Genomic DNA, 27,528 nt, shown 5'->3' with positions numbered 1-27,528 from the left:
ATTCATTTAATTATGACAGTTAGTGGTTTTGTAATACCCAATTGACAAGCTTTACCAGTACTTCGAAATCATGACCAAGAGGGAGCCAGACAAAATCCACTGCTGGTAGAGAATAAGCTCACTGTGAACGCTTAGCTCTCATTATGTGCAAAACGTAATCATGAAGGGTGAATATTGTCACGGGGTCGTGACGTGGCCGAAGACGGGAGACTTCGTGTTGGGATTTAACTGTTTATTTGGGCGAACCTGTGCCCGGTAAACGGAAAGTCCAATTACAGCAACAGTCTCGCACAGATAGCAGTCTCGGACTGATAGCGGCGAACGGAGCGTCGGCCTTCGATCAACAACTGACAAGCGGCGAAGCGCGTCGGCATTTATACTCTTGCCGTCGAATGTTCTAGCGTTATCGCTGGCGGTGGCGTAGCTTCTAGAACAATCTCTACCATTCGCACAGTGGGCGTGATCTTATCGAAATGATCTACTACAGTCCGGAACCTTCTTGAAAACTGCAGGCGCAGTTTGCGCTGAGAATCGTGTGGTGTTTTGGGACTATAACAAAAACTTGGGAAATGGAACGTGGCATTGCCCCCCTCTGAAAAAAGGCATCGTCCCGATGCTTTAACTAAAAATGAAGGTACAATAATAATGCAAGAAAGTACAATGAATAACTTACGGTACAACAATAATACAAAAAAAAACACTGTTTCAGTTTGTTAACGCGCATGAAACGGCTTGAGGCGCGCTACATGGACGACTTCAGGTCGCGATCGGCGTCGTTGAGAGTTCGTGATGCCGTCCGGGACAACCTCGTAATCAAGTGGGCCGAGAGGTCGAACCACCCTGTACGGTCCGAAGTAGCGTCGCAGAAGCTTTTCACTTAGTCCACGTCGGCGTATCGGCGTCCACACCCAAACACGTTCACTGGGCTGGTATTCCACGAAGCGTCGTCGAAGGTTGTAACGGTGGCTGTCGGTCGTCTGTTCATTCTTGATACGGAGACGCGCAAGTTGTCGGGCTTCTTCGGCACGTTGAAGGTACTCGCTCACATCGAGGTATTCTTCGTCGGTGACGTTGGGTAACATGGCATCGAACGCCGTTGCCGGGATTCCGTAGACCAATTTGTATGGAGATATCTGCGTCGTCTCCTGCACCGCCGTGTTGTATGCGAAGGTCACATACGGAAGAATGGCGTCCCACGTCTTGTGTTCGACATCGACGTACATTGACAGCATGTCGGCGATCGTCTTGTTAAGCCGCTCGGTGAGGCCGCTGGTCTGTGGGTGGTACGCTGTCGTCCGGCGGTGGTTTGTTTGGCTGTATGCCAAGATCGCTTGAGTTAAGTCGGCAGTGAATACCGTACCTCTGTCGGTGATAAGGACCTCCGGGGCGCCGTGACGTAGGACGATATTTTCGACGAAGAACTTAGCTATCTCGGATGCACTGCCTTTTGGCAGGGCTTTTGTCTCGGCGTAGCGGGTGAGGTAGTTGGTAGCTACCACGATCCACTTGTTTCCAAAAGCCGACGTCGGGAACGGCTCCAGTAGGTCCATACCAATCTGCTGGAAAGGTCGGCAAGGTGGATCAATTGGCTGCAGAAGTCCCGCTGGCCTTGTCGGCGGTGTTTTGCGTCACTGACAGTCCCGGCATGTCCTCACATAACGAGTGACATCGGTGGTAAGACGTGGCCAGTAGTACCTTTCTTGTATCCTCGCGAGCGTGCGAGAAACACCGAGGTGCCCTGCCGTCGGATCGTCGTGCAGGGCCTGCAGGAGTTCTGGTCGCAGAGCTGAAGGCACCACAAGGAGGTACTTAGCTCGAAGCGGTGAAAAGTTTTTCTTTTGTAGAAGACCGTTTCGTAGAAAGAACGACGCAAGTGCACGCTTGAATACCTTCGGGACTTTGGCGGTCCTGCCTTCAAGGTATTCTATTAGGGCCTTAAGTTCCGGGTCGGCCCGCTGTCGTTCAGCGAAGTCGTCGGTATTTATCGTTCCCAAGAAGTAGTCCTCATCCGGGTCGTCGGGTAGCGGTTGGTCGACAGGCGCACGAGAGAGACAGTCGGCATCGGAGTGTTTTTTGCCGGACTTGTAAATGACAGTAATGTCATATTCTTGAAGTCTCAGGCTCCATCGTGCGAGGCGACCTGAAGGGTCCTTCAAGGTGGCTAGCCAACACAAGGCGTGGTGGTCGCTGACAACTTTGAAGGGCCTGCCGTAGAGGTAGGGGTGAAATTTCGACGTAGCCCAGATGATGGCGAGGCACTCCTTTTCTGTTGTGGAATAATTTGCTTCTGCTTTGGATAGCGATCGGCTGGCGTGACTAATAACTCTCAAGTCCGTCAGCCCTCTGCACAAGAACGGCGCCAAGACCTACGCTGCTTGCGTCAGTATGTATTTCTGTCTCGGCGAATTCGTCGAAATGGGTAAGTAATGGAGGTGATGTTTAAGCTCCTGGAAAGCGTGTTCCTGTGGCGTTTCCCACTTGAACTCCACGTCGGCCTTGGTAAGGTTAGTGACGGATTGGCGATGCGGGCGAAGTTTTTCACGAACCGCCTATAATAGGCGCACAGGCCCAGAAATCGGCGTACAACTTTCTTGTCAGTGGGCGGCGGCAAGTCGGCGATGGCGGCTGTTTTCCGTGGATCGGGACGAACTCCAGACTTGCTGATAACGTGCCCCAGAAACAAGAGCTCCTCATACGCAAATCTGCACTTTTCTGGCTTCAGTGTGAGTCCCGAAGTCTTGATGGCTTGAAGTACAGCTTCAAGGCGCCGAAGATGCTCATCAAAACTCGAGGAAAACATGACGACGTCGTCCATGTACACAAGGCAAGTCTGCCACTTCAATCCTGCCAGTACTGTATCCATAACGCGTTGAAAAGTTGCAGGCGCTGAGAAAAGGCCGAAGGGCATCACCTTAAACTCGAAGAGGCCGTCCGGTGTTATAAACGCCATCTTCTCTCGGTCTCTTTCGTCGACTTCGATTTGCCAATAGCCAGTCTTGAGGTCCATTGACGAAAAGTACTTGGCGTTATGGAGCTGATCAAGTGCATCGTCTATTCGTGGGAGAGGATACACGTCCTTTCTTGTGATTTTGTTCAGGCGGCGATAACCGACGCAGAAACGTAGGGTCCCATCCTTTTTCTTCACTAACACCACGGGGGATGCCCATGGACTCTTGGACGGCTGGATAATGTCATCCCACAGCATTTCATCAACTTGTCTCTTCATGGCCTCACATTCTCGCGTTGAAACCCTGTACGGACTCTGACAGAGTGGTCTGGCATTTTCTTCGGTTATGATGCCATGTTTCGTGATTGGGGTCTGCCGAATTTTCGATGACGACCAAAAGCAATCTTCGTATTGCAGAAGCAGGGCCTTGAGCTGTTCTTGCTTATCGTTCGGAAGTCTGGGATTGACGTCAAAAGCTATGGGAGGGACTTGGTTCCTCTGAGCAGGTTCCGCAGAATCGGCGAGGGCGAAAGCACTGGTGGCTTCGACAATTTCTTCGATGTATACGACCGTTGTTCCTTTGTTCACATGTTTGTACTCATTGCTGAAATTTGTGAGCATAACCGTTGCTTTGCCTCCCCGCAGCTCTGCAATTCCTCTTGCGACGCAAATATTTTGGGTGACCAACAGATGCTGACTACCTTCAACGACGCCTTCCAAGTCAGGTGATTTAGGAGCGCCGACTGAAATAATGACGCTTGAGCGAGGCGGAATGGTGACTTGTTCTTCCAGCACATTCAAGGCATGGTGTCCTGACGGCGTGCGCGGCGGTAGTGCTTCTTCTGTGGATAACGTTATCGACTTTGTTTTTAGGTTGATGACAGCACCATGGAGGCATAAGAAGTCCATGTCAAGGATGACATCTCTCGAGCAACGCTGTAGGACTGCGAAGTCTGTAGGATAAATACGGCCGTTAATGCTGACTCTCGCTGTGCAGATTCCTGCAGGCGTTACGAGATGACCTCCGGCTGTGCAGATTTTAGGGCCTTTCCAAGCTGTCCTAACTTTCTTTAACTTCCCGGCGAACAACCCACTGATGACAGAATAGTCGGCTCCAGTATCGACGAGAGCGGTCACACTGTGGCCGTCGATAAGAACGTCGAGGTCGCTAGTTCGCTGTCTCGTATTACAGTTAGGGCGTGGCGTCGGGTCACGGCTGCGTCGGCTTGTTTCGCTGCTTCCATGTCGCGTCGTCAGGCCACTTACGGTAAGCGAGCTTTCGCCGTCAGGGCTTTGCCTGGTTGGCGTTGTGTTCGGAAAGCTCCGTCGCGGCGGCGTCGTAGTCGGAGGATCTTCGGTAGTTCGTCGCACAGCAACCGCACCTCCACCGGTTACTGCCCTTAGTTTCCCGGATACGGGCTAGGAGACCGGCCCCGCGTTGGGCCAGAGTACTGCCGGTGGTGCGGTGACGTGCGGCGGCTGGGCGACAGCGAATGCGAAGGGCTTCGAGGTGTCCACCGAGTTCCTGTCAGGTAATCGGCGATGTCACGAGGTCGTTCTCCTGGCTGTGGACGCGGTGCATTGACGGCGAAGCCACGCAGTCCCATCTGTCGGTACTGGCAATGGCGGTATGTGTGTCCAGCCTCGCCGCAGTGGTAGCAGAGCAGGCGATGGTCAGGGGTGCGCCAGACGTCAGTCTTCCTCGGTGCATTGCGCTGGGCCGCTGGCGAATGGTATGACGTCGGTGGGGGTGGTGATATCTGTCGACGGAAGTGCGATGGGGCGGCGTTTTGGCGTGGACGGGGAGGAGCGTTGTGGCGCAGTGCAGCGGCGTAGCTCATAGCTTCCGGCTTGGGCAGTGGTGCGTGGGGAATTTGAAGCGATTGCCGAACTTCTTCTCGCACAATGTCGGCGATTGAATCCACTTGAGGCTGCGCCGAAGGCAACTGCTTGCGCAGCTCTTCTCGCACGATCACTCGGATCGTTTCACGCAGGTCTCCGGAGTTACTGGCTTGAGCAGCAGCGCAGTCTGCAGTCAGGTGACGATTATACTGTCTGGTGCGCATGTCCAGGGTCTTTTCGATAGTGGTCGCTTCGGCTACAAATTCTTGGACGGTTTTCGGTGGGTTTCTCATTAGTCCCGCGAAGAGCTCCTGTTTGACCCCTCGCATGAGGAAACGAACTTTTTTCTCCTCAGGCATGTCTCCTCAGGCATCAGCATGACGGAATAGTCGGGTCATTTCTTCTGTGAAAATGGCGACATTTTCATTTGGTAGCTGAACCCGGGTCTCTAATTAAGCAGCGGCCCTCTCTTTGCAAGCGACGCTCGCGAACGTTTGCAGGAATGCGCCGCAGAAAACATCCCACGTTCGGAGCGTGGACTCCCGATTTTCGAGCCAGGTCCTTGCGGTGTCTTCCAAATAGAAGAACACAGGACGCAGCTTTTTGTCATGGTCCCAGTGGTTGAGGGCGGCCACACGGTCGTATGTTTCTAGCCAGGACTCCGGGTCTTCGAACGATGACCCATGAAAAATTGGTGGTTCCCTGGGTTGATGCATGACCATCGTGGGCTGGGACGCTGCGGTTGTCATTGTCGCTGCAGTCGCGGTCATGGCCTTGGTCTTCCGCGCCTTGTTTTGTAGAAGCCCGTACTCCGGTGGTAGCCCTTGCTGTCGGCGGCTTATTCGCTGCTCCTGGTTGGCATCGGTGTCTTCTCCGCGACGTGGGCTGGGTTCACGGCTTGACGGGGGCGTCCGGTACATGAACGAAGCAGCACCTCCACCAGATGTCACGGGATCGTGTCGTGGCCGAAGACAGGAGACTTCGTGTTGGGATTTAACTGTTTATTTGGGCGAACCTGTGCCCGGTAAACAGAAAGTCCAATTACAGCAGCAGTCTCGCACAGATAGTAGTCTCGGACTGATAGCGGCGAACGGAGCGTCGGCCTTCGATCAACAACTGACAAGCGGCGAAGCGCGTCGGCATTTATACTCTTGCCGTCGAATGTTCTAGCGTTATCGCTGGCGGTGGCGTAGGTTCTAGAACAATCTGTACCGTTCGCACAGTGGGCCTGATCTTATCGAAATGATCTACTACAGTCCGGAACCTTCTCGAAAACTGCAGGCACGGTGTTTGCGCTGAGAATCGTGTTGTGTTTTGGGACGATAACAAAAACTTGGGAAATGGAACGTGGCAATATGAAATTCCTGCAGCCGTTTTCTGTCCACCGTGTCACAGGCAAGCATCATACAGTTCTTTTCACTATATTAAAAATTGAGTTTTCTTAAGAATTTGTTCTCCTTCATTACGAAAGCTTCCCAGTACAGTGCAGCTTTTTTTTTTTTGGTAGCGCTGGTTCTTCTTTCAGTGATCTGACCATGAATTTTACGAATTTAACTTAACTCAAAATTTTTCCAGGGCTTTAAAACTTCGAGTTACCGAGGTATTACTGAACACACATGGTCCTCTCCATGACAAATAAAGATTGTCAACATAGGTTGAGAGAATCAACCTTTCACAGGAAACCACTTTGCAAACGCAGCTGACTAATGGCAAAAATGATCATCAAGCTAATGCAATGAAATGCGCCATTATGCTATTACTTTCTTCATATGTAAAAGTTAACTATGTTCATCAATTTGTAGTGTGGCTGACACCAAGCTATGACGTTATGTTGTGATCATGACTTCACTGCAATGCCAATGAAAATGCATGAAGGTGTGATGATGGTCCCCTACAAACAACCAAGTTTTGCCAAGAACCCTGTCTTCATAAGAATATACAACTTATCAGCTTAGTAGAAGTGTGGCGTAGTGCATTGGGATATATATTGCATGCATATATATAGGCAACATTGAAACACGCCATGGCAGCATACACTGCCACATAAATGTGTGGGACTGCTTTAGGAGTGCAGTGCCTACAGAATTTAAAGTAGCATTGCTTGTTGTAGCATGGAACCAACAAAATACACGCCACACCTGTGCAAAAAAGGGCACAAGAAAACCTCACTGAACATACATCGCCATGACAAATGTAAAGATATGTGTGCTACAGAAAGCAACACACCAAAGGAAGCATGTGATTTTGATAAGCCTAAGATGCAGCTTAAGTTGATTGATTCATTTGTGGGATTTAACGTCCCAAAACCACCATATGATTATGAGAGACGCCGTAGTGCAGGGCTCTGGCAATTTTGACCACCTGGGGGTTCTTAAACGTGCACCCAAATTTGAGCACACGGGCTTACAGAATTTCCACCTCCATCGGAAATGCAGCCACTGCAGCCGGGATTCGATCCCGCGACCTGCGAGTCAGCAGCCGAATACCTTAGCCACTAGACCACCACGGCGAACCGATGCAGTTTGAGTGCCCTCGCTGCAGTGAAATGATGTAAATACTAAATAAAAATAAAAATGAATTAAAGTATAGTTCATTATACACTCAAAACTCGTTATAATAAAAGTGCATCTTACATGAAAATAGGTTTGTTATACCCACAACTTCATTATAAAAGTTTATTTTTAACACTATATCTATTGAAAGACTATTTTTCATTTACTTTGTTGCTACTCACATTGATCCATTATTGTGTAAACTTAACCCCGATGCGAATAACAGTTATCTGGTTAGTGCCAACAAAAGAAACTACACATTAATGCTATTAAATCCAAGTTTGTCATTTTCTCCTCTAAGCAAAATCATTTTTCAAGATCTCCATCATTAACCTTTGCTTCAAACGCACTCTATCCTACTGATAATGTCATTTTTGTTGGTGTCACATTAGGCATTAGAGAAACACTTGAAATATGATAAGCACGTTTTATCGTTATCAAAAAGGCAGCTTATGGCATTGAAATATTAATTAAATATTGTAATTCCATCAATATAGAAACACTAATCTCTCTTTACTGCACATTCATTCAAATGCATAATAATTTTTGCATATAATCATGGACAAACACGTATCCGGTCTATTTATCGCCTTTGCAACACACTCAAAATCAAGCTACAGTCGCCGACCGATTTTCCGGACTCCAAAAATTCGGACTTGTTGGATATTCCGGACTTCATAAATGCACCGTCAGGGATTCCATAGAGCTAATGCATTGTTTTGACCGATTTTTCGGGCGAATTTGCCCCTGAAAGTTTGATTTTTCGGACTAAATCGCTTGTTTTGTGCCACGCTCCAAGCCATTGTGAACGCCGCCATGTTGGATTTTCTGTCGGCTTGGCTAAGCTTAGTCTTCACATGTCTTTCCTGCCTCCGAGATTAGAATGCGCACGCCATGTTTTAAGTTTCGGAGGCCGTGTTTGCTTTTTAAAAGACGCGGTGATGGACGCCGTTTTTTCGTCTTCGGTCAGCACTATCGTCATCACATCGCACGGGGAGGAGGCGAAAGAAGGATTCTTTTATTGTCGTTGCAGCTTTTTTCAGTCGCCATTCTGCACGTGTTGTGTCGCGTAGCGTCGAGACGTTGTGTGCTTCGCAGCGGCTATCTGCGGCATCGAATTTTGTGTTCTCGGTGCCATGGCTCCGCTATCTGTGCCATCGCGGGAGCCAGGTGGTGTGAAGAAGCGTGGGAAGTATACGACCCTGACGATGGAGAAGAAAGCTGCCATAATCAAGCTAATAGAGAGTGGACGTTCGCAGCTAGATATCGCTGGATGACGGTCGACGCCGGATGGCGGTCGTCGTTGTCGGATGACAACGACGACCGCCCGCAGCCGTCGGAGATCGCCAACGCGGTGACAATTTTGTCGAGCGTTTACGGCGACGATGTCACCTTGGCGCAAATACGGGCAAACCAAATTGCCTCCAAGCGTAGTTTGAGGCAAGGCAGCATCAAGGACTTTTTTAAACCTGCCTGATGCAATAAACTTCAGATTTTTGGCGAAAACAAATTTTTCGGACTGTTCGATTTTTCGTACTTTTTTTCGGTCCCCGCCAGGTCCGAAAAATCGGTCGGCGACTGTATTCGCATCGTGACACATAGCATCTACACATCAGAAGCATCTCCATTGCTCATCTCTAACGCACTTTGTCGGTAGAAAAACTTCCCAAATACTCACTCGCAATTCTGATGCACAAATCCATCAACGGAAAGCTTCCGTTCCCCATAGTCACCCAAAGGCCAGTATGCTCACTCTTTGTCTACCCGTTTCGCTTTCCGAAATAGCTATTTATTGCCAAAACCTAGAACTAATTATGGTAAGTTCCCTACTAACTTCCCAGCCACACAACTGTGGAGGTCATTACTATGCCAAATTAAGACTGTCTCGAATTTCTGCACTTTCAAGTTCAACCTTCGATCTTGCACTCAGTTTAACATTTTATCATCACCACTTTTTTTAGCCCCTTTTTTGTAACCAAATCATGCTAGTGTTATGCTTCTAGTGTTACAATGATTAGTTTGTGTTCATACTTAGCTGTGTTGTACATACTTTTGTAACTCATTCCTTATGGGAGGTTACCTGTACAGTCTGTTTACTTTGGTACCTCTCTCTGTATCTGTATAATCCCCAATCGTAACTAGCATTTCTGTGCAAAATAAATGATTGATTAAAGCAACAATATTTTATGATACCTGACTTCGTTATATTGACGTTTCAGTGTAACTGAATGATCTCCCAATGCAAACGTCTCCAGTATATAGAGCCGTCATGTGCACAAGTATAGCATGTTATAAAGGTGCATTTATGTTGTATTACTGCTTTTGACTTATGACAACATAATACAGTAATCAAGATAATATATGCATAATGTATGAAACATTATAATTATAAAATGTTTTCAAGCTAACTTTGTACAAATATCTTATTTCAAGGCATGAATTTCAATGAATTTTATAAGTATAATGCTGAAGTACTAACAGCTATTCGATGTCATACTATTTCAGTTTTAGCTCGAATGTTTTCCATAAATCTTCTGCAGTGAATAAAAACTACACATTCCTTTGAAATGTAATGGAAAATTGTGCAACACCCCATGAATGTTGCTGAGCACCCATATATGCACATATAACCATCAGTGAGTAAAAGACAAAAGCTTCCCAAGCTCACCCGATAGCCAATCTCACAGATATCAATAGGGTCGTTGTCTCCCTTGCAGTTGGTCTTGTCATCTACGTGGTTTGGGTCCTCCCAAGTCTGCAATGAATGTGCAGATGATAAAATACAAGTGGAACACAGAAAATCATGCTAAGGTTAGGGTTAAAAAATGGGTGGGGCAAGCATGGTGCAAAGGCAGGAAATCATCTTAGCACTCACATACCAATAACTTTGTTGATTGGTGAAAGCACAATTACTATGATAATCGTCAGCCCGTTCTATTTTCACTGCAGGAAAAAGGCTTCTCTAAATGACCTAAGGTTCACCCCATCCCGATCAAGCCAATTACACTTTATGCCAATAAACTTCTTGATTTCATCACCTCACCCAACTTTCTGCTGACCTTGTTCGTATTTTCTATCCAGTAGTATCCTTTCCGCCCTTCACGCTGACCACCTGTTGTCTATCTTGCACTTTTCATGGCCAGCTCGGGTCCATTTTGCGGAAGCCTTAGATGCCTCACCAGACACGAAAACTAACCGTTAGCGTCTTCAAGATTTGGCGAGAGCTGACAATACGTCACAAGACCTGCTGAAATTTTGCAAGACCACTGTTGGTGTCAACACAAATGATACAAAAAACAACTACGTAATAAAATTCGGACAAAAGTGACGTGATACTACTATAATGAATGCGTGCGTACAGAGGTGCACCAAGATCCAGTGACCTCAATGTATTTATGACACTATATATGATGTCGGGTTGTGATGTTGTCAGAAGGTCACAGATCACTAGAATCCGCAACATCATATTTACGTCATCGTGACGCCATGATGACGTCACCTGATTAAATATCAGTAATCAATTGCGTTAGGTCCAGAAAGCTTGTAACACCTACATTCCAGGCAAAACTAAGTTAGCTTCATAAAGCTTTCAGATGTGGAGGGGGAGGATCAATACACCAACTGAGAAGAAAAAGAAGACCGCTTTTGCCTTTGAGTCGTCTTCGACAAATGCATAATGACCTCATTAATCTTTTTGCTAAATTTCAACTGAAGTAGTATTGGCTTCCCCTACTTATTTTCTGACAAATTTTGCTGTCTTCTAATCTGTTTATGCTACACCTATCATAGCTTATTCTTATGCATGCTCAGGGGTCCTTGTACAATTTTTCACGAAATTATGAAAAATAGCTGCTGATCACATGCTGTGGTTCTTTTGCTGAGCTATTGACCATTAATTTTGCCTTCGCTTATTCATTTTTACCTTACTTGAACACTTTTTTTGGTTTAGGTGTTTAAACCTTTTTGCGATTTGTTGCCATCATTGCTAAAAAGAGAGCAATGTCATCTGCGAATCATAGGCTGCCAAAACGTTCTCCAGTAATCTTTATTCATATTTCTTCCCAATCTGGTAGTCTGAATACTTCTTCATATGCAGTGAACAACATTGGAGAGATGGTATCTCCTTGCCTGATTTGTCTTCTTTATTGCAATTCTTTTGCTTTTCTAGTGGAGAAGTGAGGAACCTGTAACGTTCTCATATATATGCTGGTTATGGTATTTAAATAAGCTCAAGTATTTCGTGGCAACGAAGTGCTTCCAAGCCTTCCGACATTTCTGATGTGTCGAATGCTTTTACATAGCAGAACTTGTTTCTGGGTTAGCTGGTGCACGTTATGGAAGGAATAAAGTGTTAACAAGAGAAATACAGGTGACATGGACAGGCATCTATCCGTATTACTTCTTGGGTTGTCTCGGAGGTTTGTTCCTGCCTCTACATGGCCTATGAAAGCTATGTAATTGATTGTACTCAGCAGATTTCTCATTTTTTTATTATTGAGCATATGGCTGTGACCAATTTCGGAATGTCCTTTCCAGCAGCCAGCTTCCGTTCTTGGTTGGTTGAAGTCAAGAGTGTCACTCATCTTATTTTGAGTTGCCTCTGTGAATATTTTGTATCATAGTACTTAAATGAAGATGTTGTGTCTATAATCCTTGAAGTGTTTATGCCTACCATTTTGTGTATCAATTTACCATAGGAATTTATCCAGCTCACTTATATACTTGATATTGAGACACAGTGTGTAGACTAACACAACTTTCTCAAATATAAAGTCCCCTGCAGTTTTAAGCACATTAACTGTTATACCATCTCTTCTGACAGCTTTTTGTTGAGGCATTTTTGTTATGACTAGAGATTGGATTATAGGCAAATGCTTATTTTGTTCCTTGTGTTCCTATCATGCCATTTTGATATGTGAGCATGAATTAGAGGTTAAAAAGGGCTTTTGTGACGTTTTTATAGTGCCTATAAATGGCTATTTTGGGTCTTCATGCCTAAATGCTTGTGTGGTCGTGCCTAAATGCTTGTGCCTATAAATGCCTATTTTCCAAATTAGCGCATATATGAGCACTATTCAAGGCCAAATTTTATTTTCGAGGGTGGTGTGAAACCGTTATTCAGGTAAAAAGGCAACATTAATATATTCAAACACTACAAGGTGCAATGAAGACAAATATCACATGCTGCTAGCGATTGGAGGATGAGCATGAGGAGTGCTAAAGACGCTATTTCTGCAGCCCTGAGTGGAAGCACGTCTCAGCGTCCGCACAGGAAGGAGGAAAGAGAATTAAAGATGGGGTAGGAAAATAAAAATGACGTTTATGGCCGAGGAAGTGGCAACCACCTTCTACAGACAGCTATCCAGTGCCCTGAAGGAACTGAAGAACCGCCCTGAAAACTTGGGTGTTGCGGAGGGAAATGAAGAGCAGATTTTTCTGGGCAGCAGCAGGTAGCTGGAGAACGAATGAAAAACCATGGAGGGCCACTCATGGAATGGTCTTGTTCATTCAGTGGTGGCGAAGGTCGCCAAATCGTTGTACTTTATACAGCAAAGCCTGAGACAGCTGCCAGCATGTTTACAATCAATGGTGTATTTAGCATACATTCGCCGTATGCTTGAATACGCTTGTTCGGTAAGAGATCCCTTGTCATATGTGACAAACATGAAAAAATATGAAATGGGGCTTCAAGGTTTGTCCTAAGCCATTACTCAAAAATTACAGCCGTAACGATGTGAAGAAAGAACTAGGATGGGAATTACCAACATCGCGTCAAATTAAACTGCAGTTAAAGCTCCTCTGTCAAGCATTTCATAGTAAAACTGGCATTCCAAAATGAATGTACCTAAACAGTCCTCCTCGCGCCATGGTAGATTTTAGAATGTCGTATCAGATATAATTTTTCTATTCAATTTTTTGTTAGTTTCATGACAGAATAAAATGGCTTATAAAGAGAACAAACTGTGTTGTGTCAATGAAGGCATGTTTTCTTTAACATTTTAACCCATATGCTGCAGCGCCCTCGGGTAAAAAATGTAATGTGAACGTGGGTTTTGTTTTGTTTCTAATTTACTTTTTAAACATCCCTCTATAGGTGACATAATAAAATGTGGTTAGACACTAGAAGTTCTTGCGTGCCCATGAAAAGCGTTCTAACACGGTGATTTTTCAAAATGGTTCGGTACGAGCCACCAAAGCATGATGTGAAATAGCAAGCTTGAATCCCTTGCCTCTCGTCCCATGTAGCCATCGAGAGCCTCATTCCTTCCCCGTTCTCTTTGGTATCGGGGCTGGAGAATCACATGAAACATTTGCACCAAGAACAACACGCGTAAGCAAGGTCACACGCACATGATGTGCCCCAGCCTACTTGTGCACGTACGCCATCGATGTTGTGTCGTGTCGGCGTTCTCTGTTGTGTATTACCAGTTTCTGTGGGATGGATCAGTAAGTACGTGTACTTTAGGAGAGGCTGGCAAAGATCACGTATTCTGACCGCAATACACCACGTCACTCCGCTGAAACTGCGTTCAGAGACCACGCACGCACCATACAGGAGCTAAGCGTTGTCAGGGTTGGCGAAGGCATGATAAATGAGAAGACGAATGCAGGTGCAACGGAATAGTAGTAGTATATAGCAGTAGTAGCAGTGGCAGTATGTGTGGTTTCACGCAAAAAAACCATGATATGAATATGAGGGGTGCCGTAGTGGAGGTATCCGCAAATTTTGACCATTTGGTGTTCTTTAACGTGCACTGACATCGGGCAGTACCTGGGCATATACTTTTTCACCTCCATCTAGATGTGACTGCCGCAACCACAATCGAACCCACGGCATTCGGGTCAGCAGCGCAGCACCCTAAAGCGACTGGTCCACCGAGGCGGACGCGCAACGAGGGTCGATTAGTGAATAGCAGCTCGAGGCTATTCAAAAACAAAATAAAAATAATGACAAGCTAAGAATATGCTTCCGTGTTTTATTACTTTTCTCAGTTTTCATTCATTATACTAAATTTGAAAGGGCAGTAGTAAAACAAAGGGAATAGAAAGACCTAGAGACAAAGAGCTCCGTCTTTGTTTTCCCCCGGTCTCTGCGCTTCCATTTCAAAATGATATGAAGCAGCTAGCCCAAACCAAAGTGCTCCTCATTCATGCTACTCAACAGAACACACAAATTGCACCTGCCAAGTATTGTCACATGCAATGCTCTTAATGAGGTACCGTTTAAAATGCAGGATATAATCAGGAGACGAGACATTTCTCACCTGTTTTTCAAGACATAGCTAGCATTTAACGAAGTTTTGATGAACAGCGTGCGGTATGCGACGTCAGCCCACCAATGTCAACAACATAAAGGAGCGACGTAAAAGCAAGACCATTCCTTGCTGTACGTCACTGCCTAGATCTTGGGGCGCATGCCCGCGAAAAGGGAAAGTGGTATTCATTAGAAATTGACTCGTTTTTCCGTGACATGTAATTTTGCAAATCTTAACAGGAATGGTCCGGAGTGCCCAGTGTACCATTACGCTTGTCAGCTCGAAATGCCCAAACCCAGTGAGGGGCTCTATAAGGTGTTCACCGATAGGAGAGAAATTGGTCCTACACGATTTGACCTAGCAACCCTCTCTTCTGGGGTATTATTGGTCTGGTTATTTGCTCCTGCTCTGCCCTTCTCAGCCACAATGAAACAAAAGGGACCCAGGAGAGTGGTAATTGAATGGTGGACACTTGACACACAATGCTAGACAATGAAACGAAAAACCACATACTGCGAATCACGCGGGAAATGCATGCCAATGTTCAATCGTTAGTAACTTTCTGCTATCTTAAACAGTATCATTATTTTTTTTGCTTCTTGCCATAGATACAAGTCACTGACGTCGTTGTTTTGGGATATTTATATTTTTGTAAAAATTGATTGAGCCTATAATTATGATATTGAGGGCCTAAAACGGTATTTTACCTGCCTGTCTTTGGCGCCTGAAACACACTTTTTCAGTGCCTAAAAATCTAGCCTCTAGTTATGCCTCATCGATAGTGACAGATGGAATTCTCTTGTCCAGTTTGACTTTCACTTCACTCAAGGTTGAATGACTTATCAGTGTACGGTACAGTTCAGATTATGTTTTCGGCCACTTTCACTATCGCCAATGAAGTTGCTGACAACACTGCCCTGTTCATCCTTTACTGTGTTGATTTTTACCTTTCTATAAGGAGCTTCCTTCAGGATGTTTCTGATGCTGCCACCTTATTCTTACACAATGACCATAATCAAGTAGCAGACACTCAGCTTTAGTGCAGTGTTATCTAGGTTGGAATACAGCGCATAAAAGTGCACACAAGAGTCACAGAAATGAAGACCCAAGACAGGTAAAAACAAGCCGCTAAACTCTATTTCAAGCATCAAACACTATTTGAATTGGCCGATCAATACAGTCTAATCACCACCCTTTCTCAAAATCCTTTGCCAAATGCGCATCTTACTTTCACACTTAATGCTGTCATTGCCAGGACAAAAGTGAGAAATGAATACATTATTAGGTTATGAAAATTCAACCTTCGTGCTGAAATAAATGAACATTCAGCAATATAAAATACTATTGGTGCATCACAAAAGTGCAGCCGAAGCCACCTAAGTATCACAAAGAACACATAATGCCTTTGGTAAAGAGCTCAATCTGTTACGCCATGTATAGTGTCAGAATATCTGGCAAAAAATAATCTGACTGCATATTCTCCACACCACATTTGCTTATCCAAAGCAGTGGGATGTGTTTCAAAGAAGTGTGACTGTTAGTAGAAACTAGAAAGGCACAAGACGAGGACAGACAAGAGGCTTGAGGCCTATGTGTTGTCCTCTTCTGTCATAGTTTTGTGCTCTTTTATCATATCTTACCAAAATGCCCAAATTGTCACCTTCATGATCCATAGACTCATTTATGAAACTTCCTTCAAAAAGGAACTGTGCAACTTCTATATCAGGCTAGCTTACTGTACTACCCTGTACCTGTGGGATGGCACCATAATTCCAGATGTAACCGTGATGAGGAAAGCAGTTGTGGACATAGCGTAGCTTTCCTTTCTTTATGTCCTGCTTGATGGGGTTCAGAGGTTCCTTGGTATTCATCTGAAAGAATGAAATGGCCCATGAAAAATGGAATTAAAGCAAGTCACACATAACCATTCATGCAGTGCATGTCCATCTGAACTGCTACAACTTTGTCAAAACTGCTCCAGACAGAGACATGAGCAGGGTAGATAAAAATAATGCTATCACACCTTCCACACTGGCAAACATAGCATGTGCAGGTTGTCATTGTAAACTGAAATCTTAAAAGCAACGAATGCTAGTTTCATGATGTGATCATGATGTGTGGAAGTGCAACACGTAATCACTCTACTGAGTGACCCATTTGCAAAGATGAAGCACTCCTGAGTTTATGTTTGAAGTTTGAATTAAGCTACACTGAAATCATGCACTGAATAAGTACTTGAAGAATCTTGTTTTAGAATTTCCCAGCACTGTACAACAAAACGCCCCAATCATGCTAGATATTTAAATTTGCACTTGAATAATGACATAAAGCCAAGAGAATGGTGTCTGAATGGTTCTAAATTAATGAGTGCAATTTTGTCTGGTTTGGTACGAAATCTAATCATGACGTACAAGGCACATTCATGCTTTCGAGCCATTTCAATATTGACCTTAGTGCTGCAGCAGTTGGTGCAATGCAGTAGTCTGCAAATGTCTCCACAGCTTTGCTTACACAGTGAAAGCCTACATCAGCGATGTATCACTCCAGTCTTAGTTTCAGTTTCAGATCTTAGTTTCAGTTTTGGTTTCATTCCACTGCGAAAATTCCTGTTCTGTTTCTGTTCTCAAATGAAAGAAAAAAATGTTCATTGTATACAAACATTTCAAGTTAGAGTAGCAGTAAAAATACAGGTTTTGTCATATAGTTAATAGACAGTTATAGTTTACCCTATAGCGTGATAGCGTAGGTTAAGGGAATGGCGTTACCATGCAGCAAACATTCGTTGCAGATAGCGTCTTATAGCTTAGCGGGATAGCGTTTACGTGCCCCAGCTGGGATGATGGCGCCACCTATCGGAGCATTGAGAAGTAAGAACAGTGAAAAGGAAAAGAAAACGCGAATGTCTGCCTGTGTCACTGTGCGAAGCATTGTTACAAGTTTATTTTAGTAAGAATGAAAGTAAGCAAATATGAACCACGCACCAAACGCGAAAAAATTTATGCTGCCAATTTGTTTACATCAATCTTGTAGTTAGGCCAGAACACGTTCAAAATGGGAAGCTATGTCAAAAACTACGCCAATTTATCTGTAAGCTCGGCCGTCGAAGCAAACTGAAAGCAAGCGAAGTCGCTTTAAACAGTCGTTTGCTGCGAACAAAGTGAACCTTTCAATGACTACATCAAAATCACTTTGAAGTGGGCGTCCGAGACCGCTGCCATGTTTTACGTGCACTACATACACCTACGCTAACACGGTAACGTTAAACCTGAAAAATAGTGCGCGCACAGTAAGCGGTACGAGTAACCTACATATCTGCACATGCGCACTTCGATCCCGATATCACAGTAATTCCCGTATACTATAACTGTCCACTGACACTCCTCTTAAAAAAACGAGACCGGGGAAAACACGTTGTTACTAGTGGAACCACAAATTCCTACAAATCAGCACAAACCAGTGCACTTCGAAAGTTATAGCAGAAATTCTCCCCAAAACTGAATTACGAATTTTCTCAGCAAGCTCAGTGCCTTGTGTCAAGGGACTGAGCAGCCCTTTTCTCAGAAGCTGCCTGTCATTGAGTGTACCTCTCATATGCCAGACCGCTGTTCATATAAAACGAACTGCCGAGCCAAGAATGCTTTCTCCATGACGGCATGTGTCACAGGCACACGGAAGTCCACTCGAGTTATACAAAGATCTCTGGTTGCCAGTTTTCATTTTTGGCACAATTTCAACACATCTTTACTCTAGAATTCCTGCCTGAAATACGCGCTATTACTGCTCTCTGAGATATGTATTATTGCTTATGTTCCATGACCTGGATTGTTTCAGATTGCCAAGTTTTAATGTGAGCCAAAAAATGATGAAAAATATTTCCGTTTCACTCCAGAACAAAATAATAGACAATGTTTCAGTTATGTTTTCAGTCCGGTCAAAAGCATAGGTTTTTAGTCTTTTCACTTTTGGTTTTCGTTCCATTCCTATACACTGGCTTCTGTGCTACCACTCATGTTGAGCACATTTAACTTGGCAGTTATTTCAAATAAGCAAGTAGTGAGGAGTGTCCAGATGCTACCACTACAAGTGTACGTAGCATGCTACGACTGAGGGCAGAAGTTTCCAGAACGAGGAACACTCAGACTACAGCTAAAACACACACCTCCATCTTCGCATTTGTCCAGCGAGGCACTTCGACAACCATGTTGTAAATGTTGTTGGCCTCATCCGCAAACATGGGGATATCATGGAAAGGCGAGATGTATTTGTCGCCCTTTCCTAAAAAGAAGGCCGAACACAAATTTGTTGACACAGCGCTATACATGTACGAGCCACTAATACAGTAAAATCTACTCAAAATTTTTTAAGAAAGCAGCAAATATAGCAACAATGACAACTTTGATGAGTAAAAACAGCAGCAAATAACGTAAAAAGAAAAAAAAAAGACAGCTACAGCCTCCCACGTACAAAATACCTACGTAGTATGCTTAAAATTCAGTAAAAAATGTTTGAACTATCCAGTAACATAATTAGTCACCATTAGATGTCTAAGCATCCAAGCATAAATTATAGTTACCTTAAAATGAAATGTTATTTGCAGAGCTAGAAAAATGGACAAACACAAGATGAGAACACAGGATGCGCGCAGCCTCATAACTGAATTTTGTTGGCTGAAAGATGACATATTTACAGAAAATATAAATTTTTTTATTTAAAAAGGACTCCCACTAACCTGCATCATTTGGTGCTCAACTATTTCAGTATAAGAACACCTTAATTATTCTGAAGTTAACAAGGAAAAAATGTTTTGCAGTGCTAACAACTAGTTCTAAAATATTTTGGAGTACCTTCCTCTGTTAAATTGAAAGCCCTCCTCAGCCCCATCGCTTGCCTAACTTTGTTTGCACAACCTTATGCTCCTTTGCTTAATAACTCTTTACGACATGGCATCTTAGTTTCGTGGCATGAGTTACTTTTGCTATTTCTGTGCACTCTTGGCAAGGGAAAGAGCACAAACACTGACTTAATGGTAAATTAAACCTTTAGCTACCAAATGTTTCTTTATATCACTTCAAATATTTTGCAACACACAATTGCTTTGGTGAATGCAGTACCGCTTTTAACGAGATATTGAACGTGGGGCATTTCAGCAGAAATTTTAAAATTTTCTATTTACCTTTTTGGGAATGGCCACTACGAAGCGACAACTATCACAAGCAATTTGAATGGGTCACTAAATTTCATTTATGAAGAAATACTGCGTGATTGATTGTACAATAAATAGGCAATTATTTATTAGTCTAATTTATATTGATTACTGTAAAATACATTTTAGCCAGAGTCTTGGCATAAAATTAAGTGAATTTCACGCATCTATATACAGTCAATCATTATGTCTGTCATAAAGGGTTAAAAAGTTCATAGAAAATATGACTTCAATTTAGTTAATAGAGTAGCACAAATACAAGCAACTGTAAACACGCACACAAATTCAGCATTCTTTTATAGTTACACACACAGAAAAGAAACCAGACATGGCAAGCACGACACATGATTGGGGAGACTATTTCTAATCTTATATGATGGTTAGAAGAACAAATATACTGAGACCAATAATTTGGAGTTCTTTGAGACTCTTATTAAATATATGGTATGTGTGATAAGTCAGGCAATTAGTTATGCACAAAGGTAAGGCCAACTTTAACCACACGCGTACGAATCCTTTCCGGCCCATCAGTTATTCCACAGGTGTGGTCATATACAAAGATAATGCCTTTTTCCTGTGATGTCTCAAAGTTCATGTTCAATGCTGGATGTTTTGAAGATCCTTTCCACTGTTCAGCGAAAGGAAATAACTTTTTTTTTTTCTGAGTTTCTGCATTGTAATTCTTCACTTGTGCTTTCCCACACTACTAATAACTAACTATGATGCAGGTTTTCAGTACATATATAATGCTTAATTGAAGATTTTGGCAAACATAGACTTCTTGATCCCACTACGACCAGGCACCCGATACTTATCAAAAGAGAGGATGCCCATTTCACTGCCTTCAATATAGAAGCAACAGGCACACAGATCAGGCAGCACCTGTACATTGAGGAAACACATGACAGACAACAGCTGTATGTTCTGATGAAACCACAGAATGAGATACAGAATGTTCAAACATACCAAAATAGGGAAAAACAAATGACAAAAAGCACGAGAGGACTAGATGCGATAAAAACTGAGCTGGGCTAAGTAACCTGCCACCTGTAGAATGCATGCAATGTACGTACAATTCACGCTAGGCACATATCAGTAAGATCCACCAAATAAAGAAAAAAGTTTATTAACCGCTCATTCATAAAAAAAAGGAACATTTGCAGGATTCAGTGTATGATCAGGTGCACTTAAGCGGGCAAAGCTTTGAAGCATGGCTTCACAGCTATTTTCTATTTTGGTAAAGCATTGCTTTACAGCTAAATATACTCAACAACTCAACTTCCCTGGGACTAATATCACTGTCAATAACGCAAAGCCGTTGCTACGCTACAGGTCCCGAAATAAATCCTTCGACCCCGCGTCATTGATTTTTCGTGGAACGGTGTTAGCACAAGAATAGCACAGTGTTCTTATTTATTTATTTTCTTTACACTAAAGCTTTGGAGGTGCCATGTAGCATTGACGTAATATCGCGCTTCACCGGATGACGCTTTAGGTCAAACCACTTTTATGGGGTAGGATGACTGTCCCATCGGTTGATCTTAAACAAAGCGAGACACTCAAGGCGTGCCAGATAACGCGACATAATGCCAAGATGCATGCGATAAGGAGCTACACATTGCAGATTGCTTGCACAGCTCGAACTCCAGCGCCTCCCGGAACTCGAGAGATAATAATGACGACGATAATAATAATAATAATAATAATAATAATAATAATAATAATAATAATAATAACGCAACGACAACGACAAAACATGTCTACAAGACGAGAACATGCCACAAAACGCAATTCATGCAAGAACTACACCAGCCAAGAGATCAAAACAGTGCTGCAGGCAACAGGAAAGCTATTGCGAGGCAAACAAATGCGAGCGAAAATTGCGCATAACGCGATTCGGTTTAAACCAAACCGGTATCGCCGGTACCTGTTGTCTAATTTAGAGCAACTCGGGTCACAAGTGAATGTGCGATGGCCGAGTCGTAATGTCTCACTCGCTTATAATTATCCAGTCTCCGCCAACCTTCCATCTGCAAGTTCAAATGTGGCATATACACAATGATAATTAACTCAGAAACTTAATCACCACACCTCCTCTCCACTAGCTTCGCTCTTGCTTAGCCGCAACGCAACATGCCGCAAACTATGCCGGACGAGAAACCAAGCCGAAGCAGCTCTAGAAACATCACCAGCCACAGCCACAGAGATCGAGCATCAGACACCACGAACGTAGAAGAACAGCGACCGCATGCAATTGTAGTAACTTACGGAAATACATGCTGTAGTTCGCGGAGTTCGGACTTCCACGTTCAACAGTGGAGTAATCGCCCACGGCCTTGCCAGACGCGAGCTTTATCAAAACAGGTAAAATACCCACCAAGGATAAAACGATGCAATCGCATGCGAGTAATGACTTACGAAAGTACATCTGGTAGCTCATGGTGTTGGGACAACCTCTCTCGACTGTTGAGAAAGCCATCGTTGCTGAATTGTACCCCAATCTCGGTGGCGCACCTCGTAGAAGGCCGGTTGTAAAGATCTTCCCCACGTGTGACAGCATTTCCAGCGCCGGCTCCCACGCCAGCGGCACCTGTCGATGAATCACGAAAGACGAGTTAGCCAGCCAATGTGGCCAGACTTGCCAGAAGTTTCATATGGACGCGCGTACGCGGTTGCACTCGCGCTCGCTGTCTGATAACCGATCGCCGCTTTGCAGGTTTGAGCTATAATATGTGCAAAATTAAAATACCGCTCCTTATGACGCCACATCGAGCCCAACTAAAAATCCCAAGTTCTGCTATTCACGCTTAGACGTTTCATAGATAAACTGATCTTAGGCAAGAAGAGCACGAAATAATCGTAAACACAATGAACACTAATATATCTCGGTGGCACTGCTCAACAGATTGCTTTGAATTAATGTATAAGATGTACACGAACCTGTGTCGCTATTAAAAGCACGGTTATCCCAATGACGCCTTGCCAGAGCATCCTTACGCGCACCACACATTTGGTATGAAGACACCAGTTCAGTTAGCGTAGCCGAAACACGCTGGGCCAGATAAACAGAAACATGCTTTCAGGGCGCGTGCACTTTTCACTGCCCAGCCGTTATCACTATTGGTGGTCTGGACGATGTAATCGTACTGCTGGAAATATTCATTCTGTGAAAATGAGTTGTGCGAAAGGACGCGCCGCCATTTGTTCGTCAGTGAGAGCAAAAAGTGACACCAGATGTAGCCACGTGTACCACGTCCACGTGTATTCATTTTTTCAGCGAGATCAAAACGCGTATAAAACTGCTGTATGCCTTCTAAAAACGTGTTTCTGCTTGTTAAGCAGCTGAGATATGCAAGATACCCAATATCAGCAGCAAAAAAGAATCGCCGATCATGAAAGTTATTGCAAAGCGATATAATATTCGATTTGATATAATCTCGCTTGGCCCTTACCGTAGTCGCGGATTCTAATGCGACGTAATTTTTTTAACGGCTATATAGTGTAATTCCTTGACGTAACCACGTTATGTAGCAACGAATCTGTTCGCTAAAGATGTTGGCGCTGATCTAGGTGTTCGGGTCGAAATAACACCGATATGACCCGAACTGAAGACGGTGGAAACGAAAATATGTCCGTTACTTAATCTTAAATTTTTCTGTTTCAATTCATAAGTTCAGTATTGTACGCAGCAAAATATTCACTTTAATATAACGATCATGTCTGCGGTTTGCACAATAAAATCATGATATAATAAGAGGCACGTCGTGGTGGAATGCTCCAGAAATTTTAATCATCTGGCGCTCTTTTACGCAGAAAAGAACTCTATACCAGCTCTCTCCCCCACGCCCAGCAGGCGCGGTGTAACGTAAGTTTGAATTGACCAAGACAAAATCCTGCCGACTCCCTCTCCCTAGATGATACCATCGCGGCCGTAATCAAATCGGCAACGTTCGGGTGGCAGCCAAGGGTACCATAATGCACTGTATCACCGCGGGAGACGATTCGCTGTCTTGGTTTTTTTTTTTTTTTCTCACTTTATATGTGTATTTCCGTATAGAGCGAAATATATTTTACCAACGCAATTTTTTCAGTCGATCCAGCAACACTATTAGGAGGAGAAAGACTGAAGGACAGGGTGGTTGAGTGCTATTAATTATTTTTTTATAAGAATAATGTACAGATCTGACAGAATGTCCAGTTCACTTACGGCTATTTATTGCAGCGTACGTATCGTGAGGAAAGGAAAGTTCAGTCATGAGATTTTCCCCGGCTGGAACGGGTGAAAGAGGCGCGCATGCCTATACACCAAGCAGTTTTATAGGTTTCACACGTTGGAGCTCTACGAAACTAGTTTACTTGCCGACCCACCACCAAAGCAACAATAAAAAGTTTTTTCCCAGTCCAGCTAAAATGAAGTGGTGCTGCCCGCTCGCGCGAAGCAAAGAATATATCCGTGGTCCAAGTGGATCTTGCTAACTACTTTATCCCGTCGATGCTAGACGTCTTTTGTATCGTTCATCAGAGTTCTATAACTAATTCTGCTCACCCAGGCCACTGCGGCCGCGTTTAGATGAGATCGAAGTGCATCAACAACCATCCCCTCAATTGATATCGTTCTTTGCAACCCGGAGCCACTTCAGTGGCTACTGCGTACCTCACGTTGTGATTTGCTACATAAAACCCCGGAAATTATTGTTGATGTTGGGCCACCGATTACATTGCTTTAACGTCAAGAAGCATCTACGAATACAGACGCGTCGTAAGAACGATTGGTGTTAACTGTTAGATTCTACAAACGAGTGCTCATAACAGTGTCTTTATACTTCGGTGTCCAGGACGCGATTTTCGAAAGATGCGTACGTTGTGTAGCAGTGCAGCGCCACACTGCCAAGAGCACGTTTGTATAGGCCACGAAGACGAGAGCCCAATGTCATGCTGTATCAGTGAAGTTAGCAAGAACAATGCGTCTGGCTTGGGTATAGTATCACTCGGTAGGTGGAAGAGAGAAGGCCAAATACAACATATATACTCACGGAACGATAACGCCCAGCGTTGGTTCAGAAGAAGCGCGTGCAACACAGCTCAAATCATGATACATTACGTTACCAGCCGTCATAATAATTACAACGGCTAGAAGCCGTCAAAGTGGGGACGCGTTTGAACGTGTGGAGCAGCGTTCTGGCCAATGTCCGTTGCAACAATCTGTAAGTATCTTTGACAACTGGACTTGATAACTGTGGGGGCCCTCTTAAGTATCCTTCACAAAAGCCCTGTTTCTCCCAAATACTTATCTTATCATGCAACAGTAGAGTGTCTCTCGGTTTTGTTTGAATGGCCTGGAAAGTGTCAGAGCGCGATTGGAAGTTGGACGGGCGCCGCTGACATCCCGGCCGCGTTTTCAATGGAGGTGAAAATGCTTGAGGCCCGTGTGCTTTTAGATTTAGGTGCATGTTGAAGAACCCCAGGCGGTCGAAATTTCCGGAGCCCTCTATTACGGCGTCTCTCATATTCACGTGGCGGTTTTAGAAGAATGAACCCCAACAATATTCAGTAATATTACGCCGATGACAGAATATGCTTCACAACATTCGGATGTACGCTCCCGATTCATTTAGTTTTTTACTGTAAACTTCTAGAGTCTGGTCTAACTTCTGAATACGGGTACGCGAATCCTGCTTGAAGAAAGGAAAGTGAAAGCTCGGAAAGACTGCGCAGAAAATAACATTTGCGGCGACCATTTTATTTGTTCGCTATCCGCCACGGGAGTGTAGCGGTTAGGCTGCTGACCCTAAGGTCCGTGTGGCAGCTTGGGCTAGTTGGTATGGAATCACGATAGTTATAGCGCGAGAACAAAACGACGATACAGAGACAAGAAGGACACGAGCGCTGTCGTTTTGTTCTCGCGCTATAACTATCGTCATGCCTAAGGTCCGGCCGCGGCGACGGTCGCAATTAGATGGTGGCGAAGTGTGTGTGTGTGTGTGTGTGTGTGTGTGTGTGTGTGTGTGTGTGTGTGTGTGTGCGTGTGTGCGTGTATGTGTGTGTGTGTGCGCAATGCGTTACGAATTGTTGGCGATCAGGGGTGACCGAACTTCCAAACCATTGGATTTTACATGTTCACACCGCGGAATGGTTGTGAGCCATAGGAGTGGACCCCATATTAAATTTCCTCCTCTGGATTTTTAATAGGCACCTAACTGAAACATATCGCCACATTTTTTAATATAAAGCTTTTTTTAATAAACGATTTTTTTAAATATAAATTTTTAATAATTTGAGAAAGTAAAGACATTGGAGTTGTGGTGAAGAAAAAGTTGCATCTCTCTCTGGTTTCCGTCAATAGTGTAGACATCGAGGATGTCCTCGCACTGTGCCGGCGTGTCAATCAATCCATGCCGGAATCGGACAAAGTGCACCACATATTGAAAGGCATTGGGCCTGTTGCCTTTAATGCACTTACTGTGCAAAACCCAGCTACCATCGCGGATGTCGTGACGACATGCCAGCGCCTTGATACGCTGGACTCTGTTCGCCTCCAACCGGACAGTGAAGACCACCACTCTACGTCTCATGGCCACCTGCGTGACCTCATCCGGGACATTATACGTGAAGAATTGCGGTTTATGGGCTTCACACCTCCTACACCACGTCCTATACAGTCTTCGGGATTGCCCTTGCGTGACATCGTCCGGGAGGAACTTACATCGCTGACCGGCGTTGCACCCGTACAGCCACCTGCTTCACGCCCCATACCCACGTACCCTGAAGTTGCTGCCGTGCCTCCCAGCGACGCCCACGCGACATTGCTGCGTCCATCCTACGCATCAGTTGCTGCCGCTACCCCGGTAAAGGATTCGCTCGCAGGATTTCAAGCTGCACGGTTGTGCCCTCGCGATCTCCGACGCCAGCGTAGCTCCAGCCGACTGGTTCGCCCTCCGCGGTCTCCTGACGCCGTGCAGCTATCGCATTGTGGCGCCCCGCCCTTGGACTGCTTCGACCGGATCCCCACTTTCCTATCTCCTTCTTTTTTCCGTCGCTTGCCTGTCTACTTCTTCGTCTATTTTCTTTCTATTCTTTTTATCCCTCCTTCCCCCCACCCCTATAAGGCACTGCGCCGTGTCGCCTGTAGGCAGACAGAAATTAGGTGCCTTTTCCCTCTTCATTCTAACCACTACTACCCCCGGTAAACTACCATTCTGTGCTCCCTGACCCTCCGGCCCACCTGACTGCGCTATCTTCAGGTGCCCCGAATTCCTTCTATTCCCCACAGTGGCCCTTGTCTCGCCCTGTATGCTACTACTGTGGCTATCGCGGCCACATATCTCGTTTCTGCCGAAAGCGCCAGCAAGATGAGCGTCGCAACGACGTGCGCGAACGGGATTCGTACACTGGGGCGTCTTATCAAGGTCGGCGTTATTCGTCTCCCCCGCATCGGTCACCATCTCCTCCGGCATCGACTGCACCACGAAACAGCCGAAACACGAGACGCCGCTCGCCTTCGCCCTTCCGCCGTTCCACCTCTCCACTTCGGCCCGCCTCATTCTCATCTGATATTCATTCGGGAAACTAAGTGATGCAGTTTGTGGAGGAAAAACTGCATTCGGAATTAGAACTGAAATTCCTCCATCAGGCCCGTGTAATACGCTTTCGGTGGAAGTGGAAGGAGTGCGAGTCGATGCTTTGGTGGACACGGGTGCGACATTGTCTGTGATACGTGCTGATTTGTGC

The 27,528-nt window shown here is 44.8% G+C and overlaps 1 protein-coding gene across 3 annotated transcripts in view; it reads right to left on the bottom strand.

Moving 5' to 3' along the window:
• Positions 1-24,952, bottom strand: part of Nurf-38 (Inorganic pyrophosphatase Nurf-38) — a 74,250-nt gene extending 49,298 nt beyond the window's left edge. Inside the window, exons 1-5 of one of the 3 annotated variants that reach the window (XM_075879399.1) lie at positions 24,834-24,952; positions 22,069-22,390; positions 18,757-18,872; positions 16,349-16,468; positions 10,010-10,096 (exon numbers count right to left, since the gene is read on the bottom strand). In XM_075879399.1, coding sequence (XP_075735514.1) covers positions 10,010-10,096; positions 16,349-16,468; positions 18,757-18,872; positions 22,069-22,360 — 615 coding nt within the window. In that variant the 5' untranslated portion in view covers positions 22,361-22,390; positions 24,834-24,952. Of the gene's footprint in view, positions 1-10,009; positions 10,097-16,348; positions 16,469-18,756; positions 18,873-22,068; positions 22,391-22,740; positions 23,005-24,833 lie in introns of those variants that run through there. The other 2 variants (XM_075879400.1, XM_075879398.1) reach the window with 2 other exon arrangements.
• Between the last annotated feature and the right edge of the window lie 2,576 nt (positions 24,953-27,528).

Source organism: Rhipicephalus microplus, chromosome X (genome assembly GCF_043290135.1).
Source record: "Rhipicephalus microplus isolate Deutch F79 chromosome X, USDA_Rmic, whole genome shotgun sequence".
Taxonomy (NCBI): Eukaryota; Metazoa; Arthropoda; class Arachnida; order Ixodida; family Ixodidae; genus Rhipicephalus; species Rhipicephalus microplus.
Note: the sequence above shows the minus strand (reverse complement) of the source record. Positions and strands in the feature narration are given on the sequence as shown.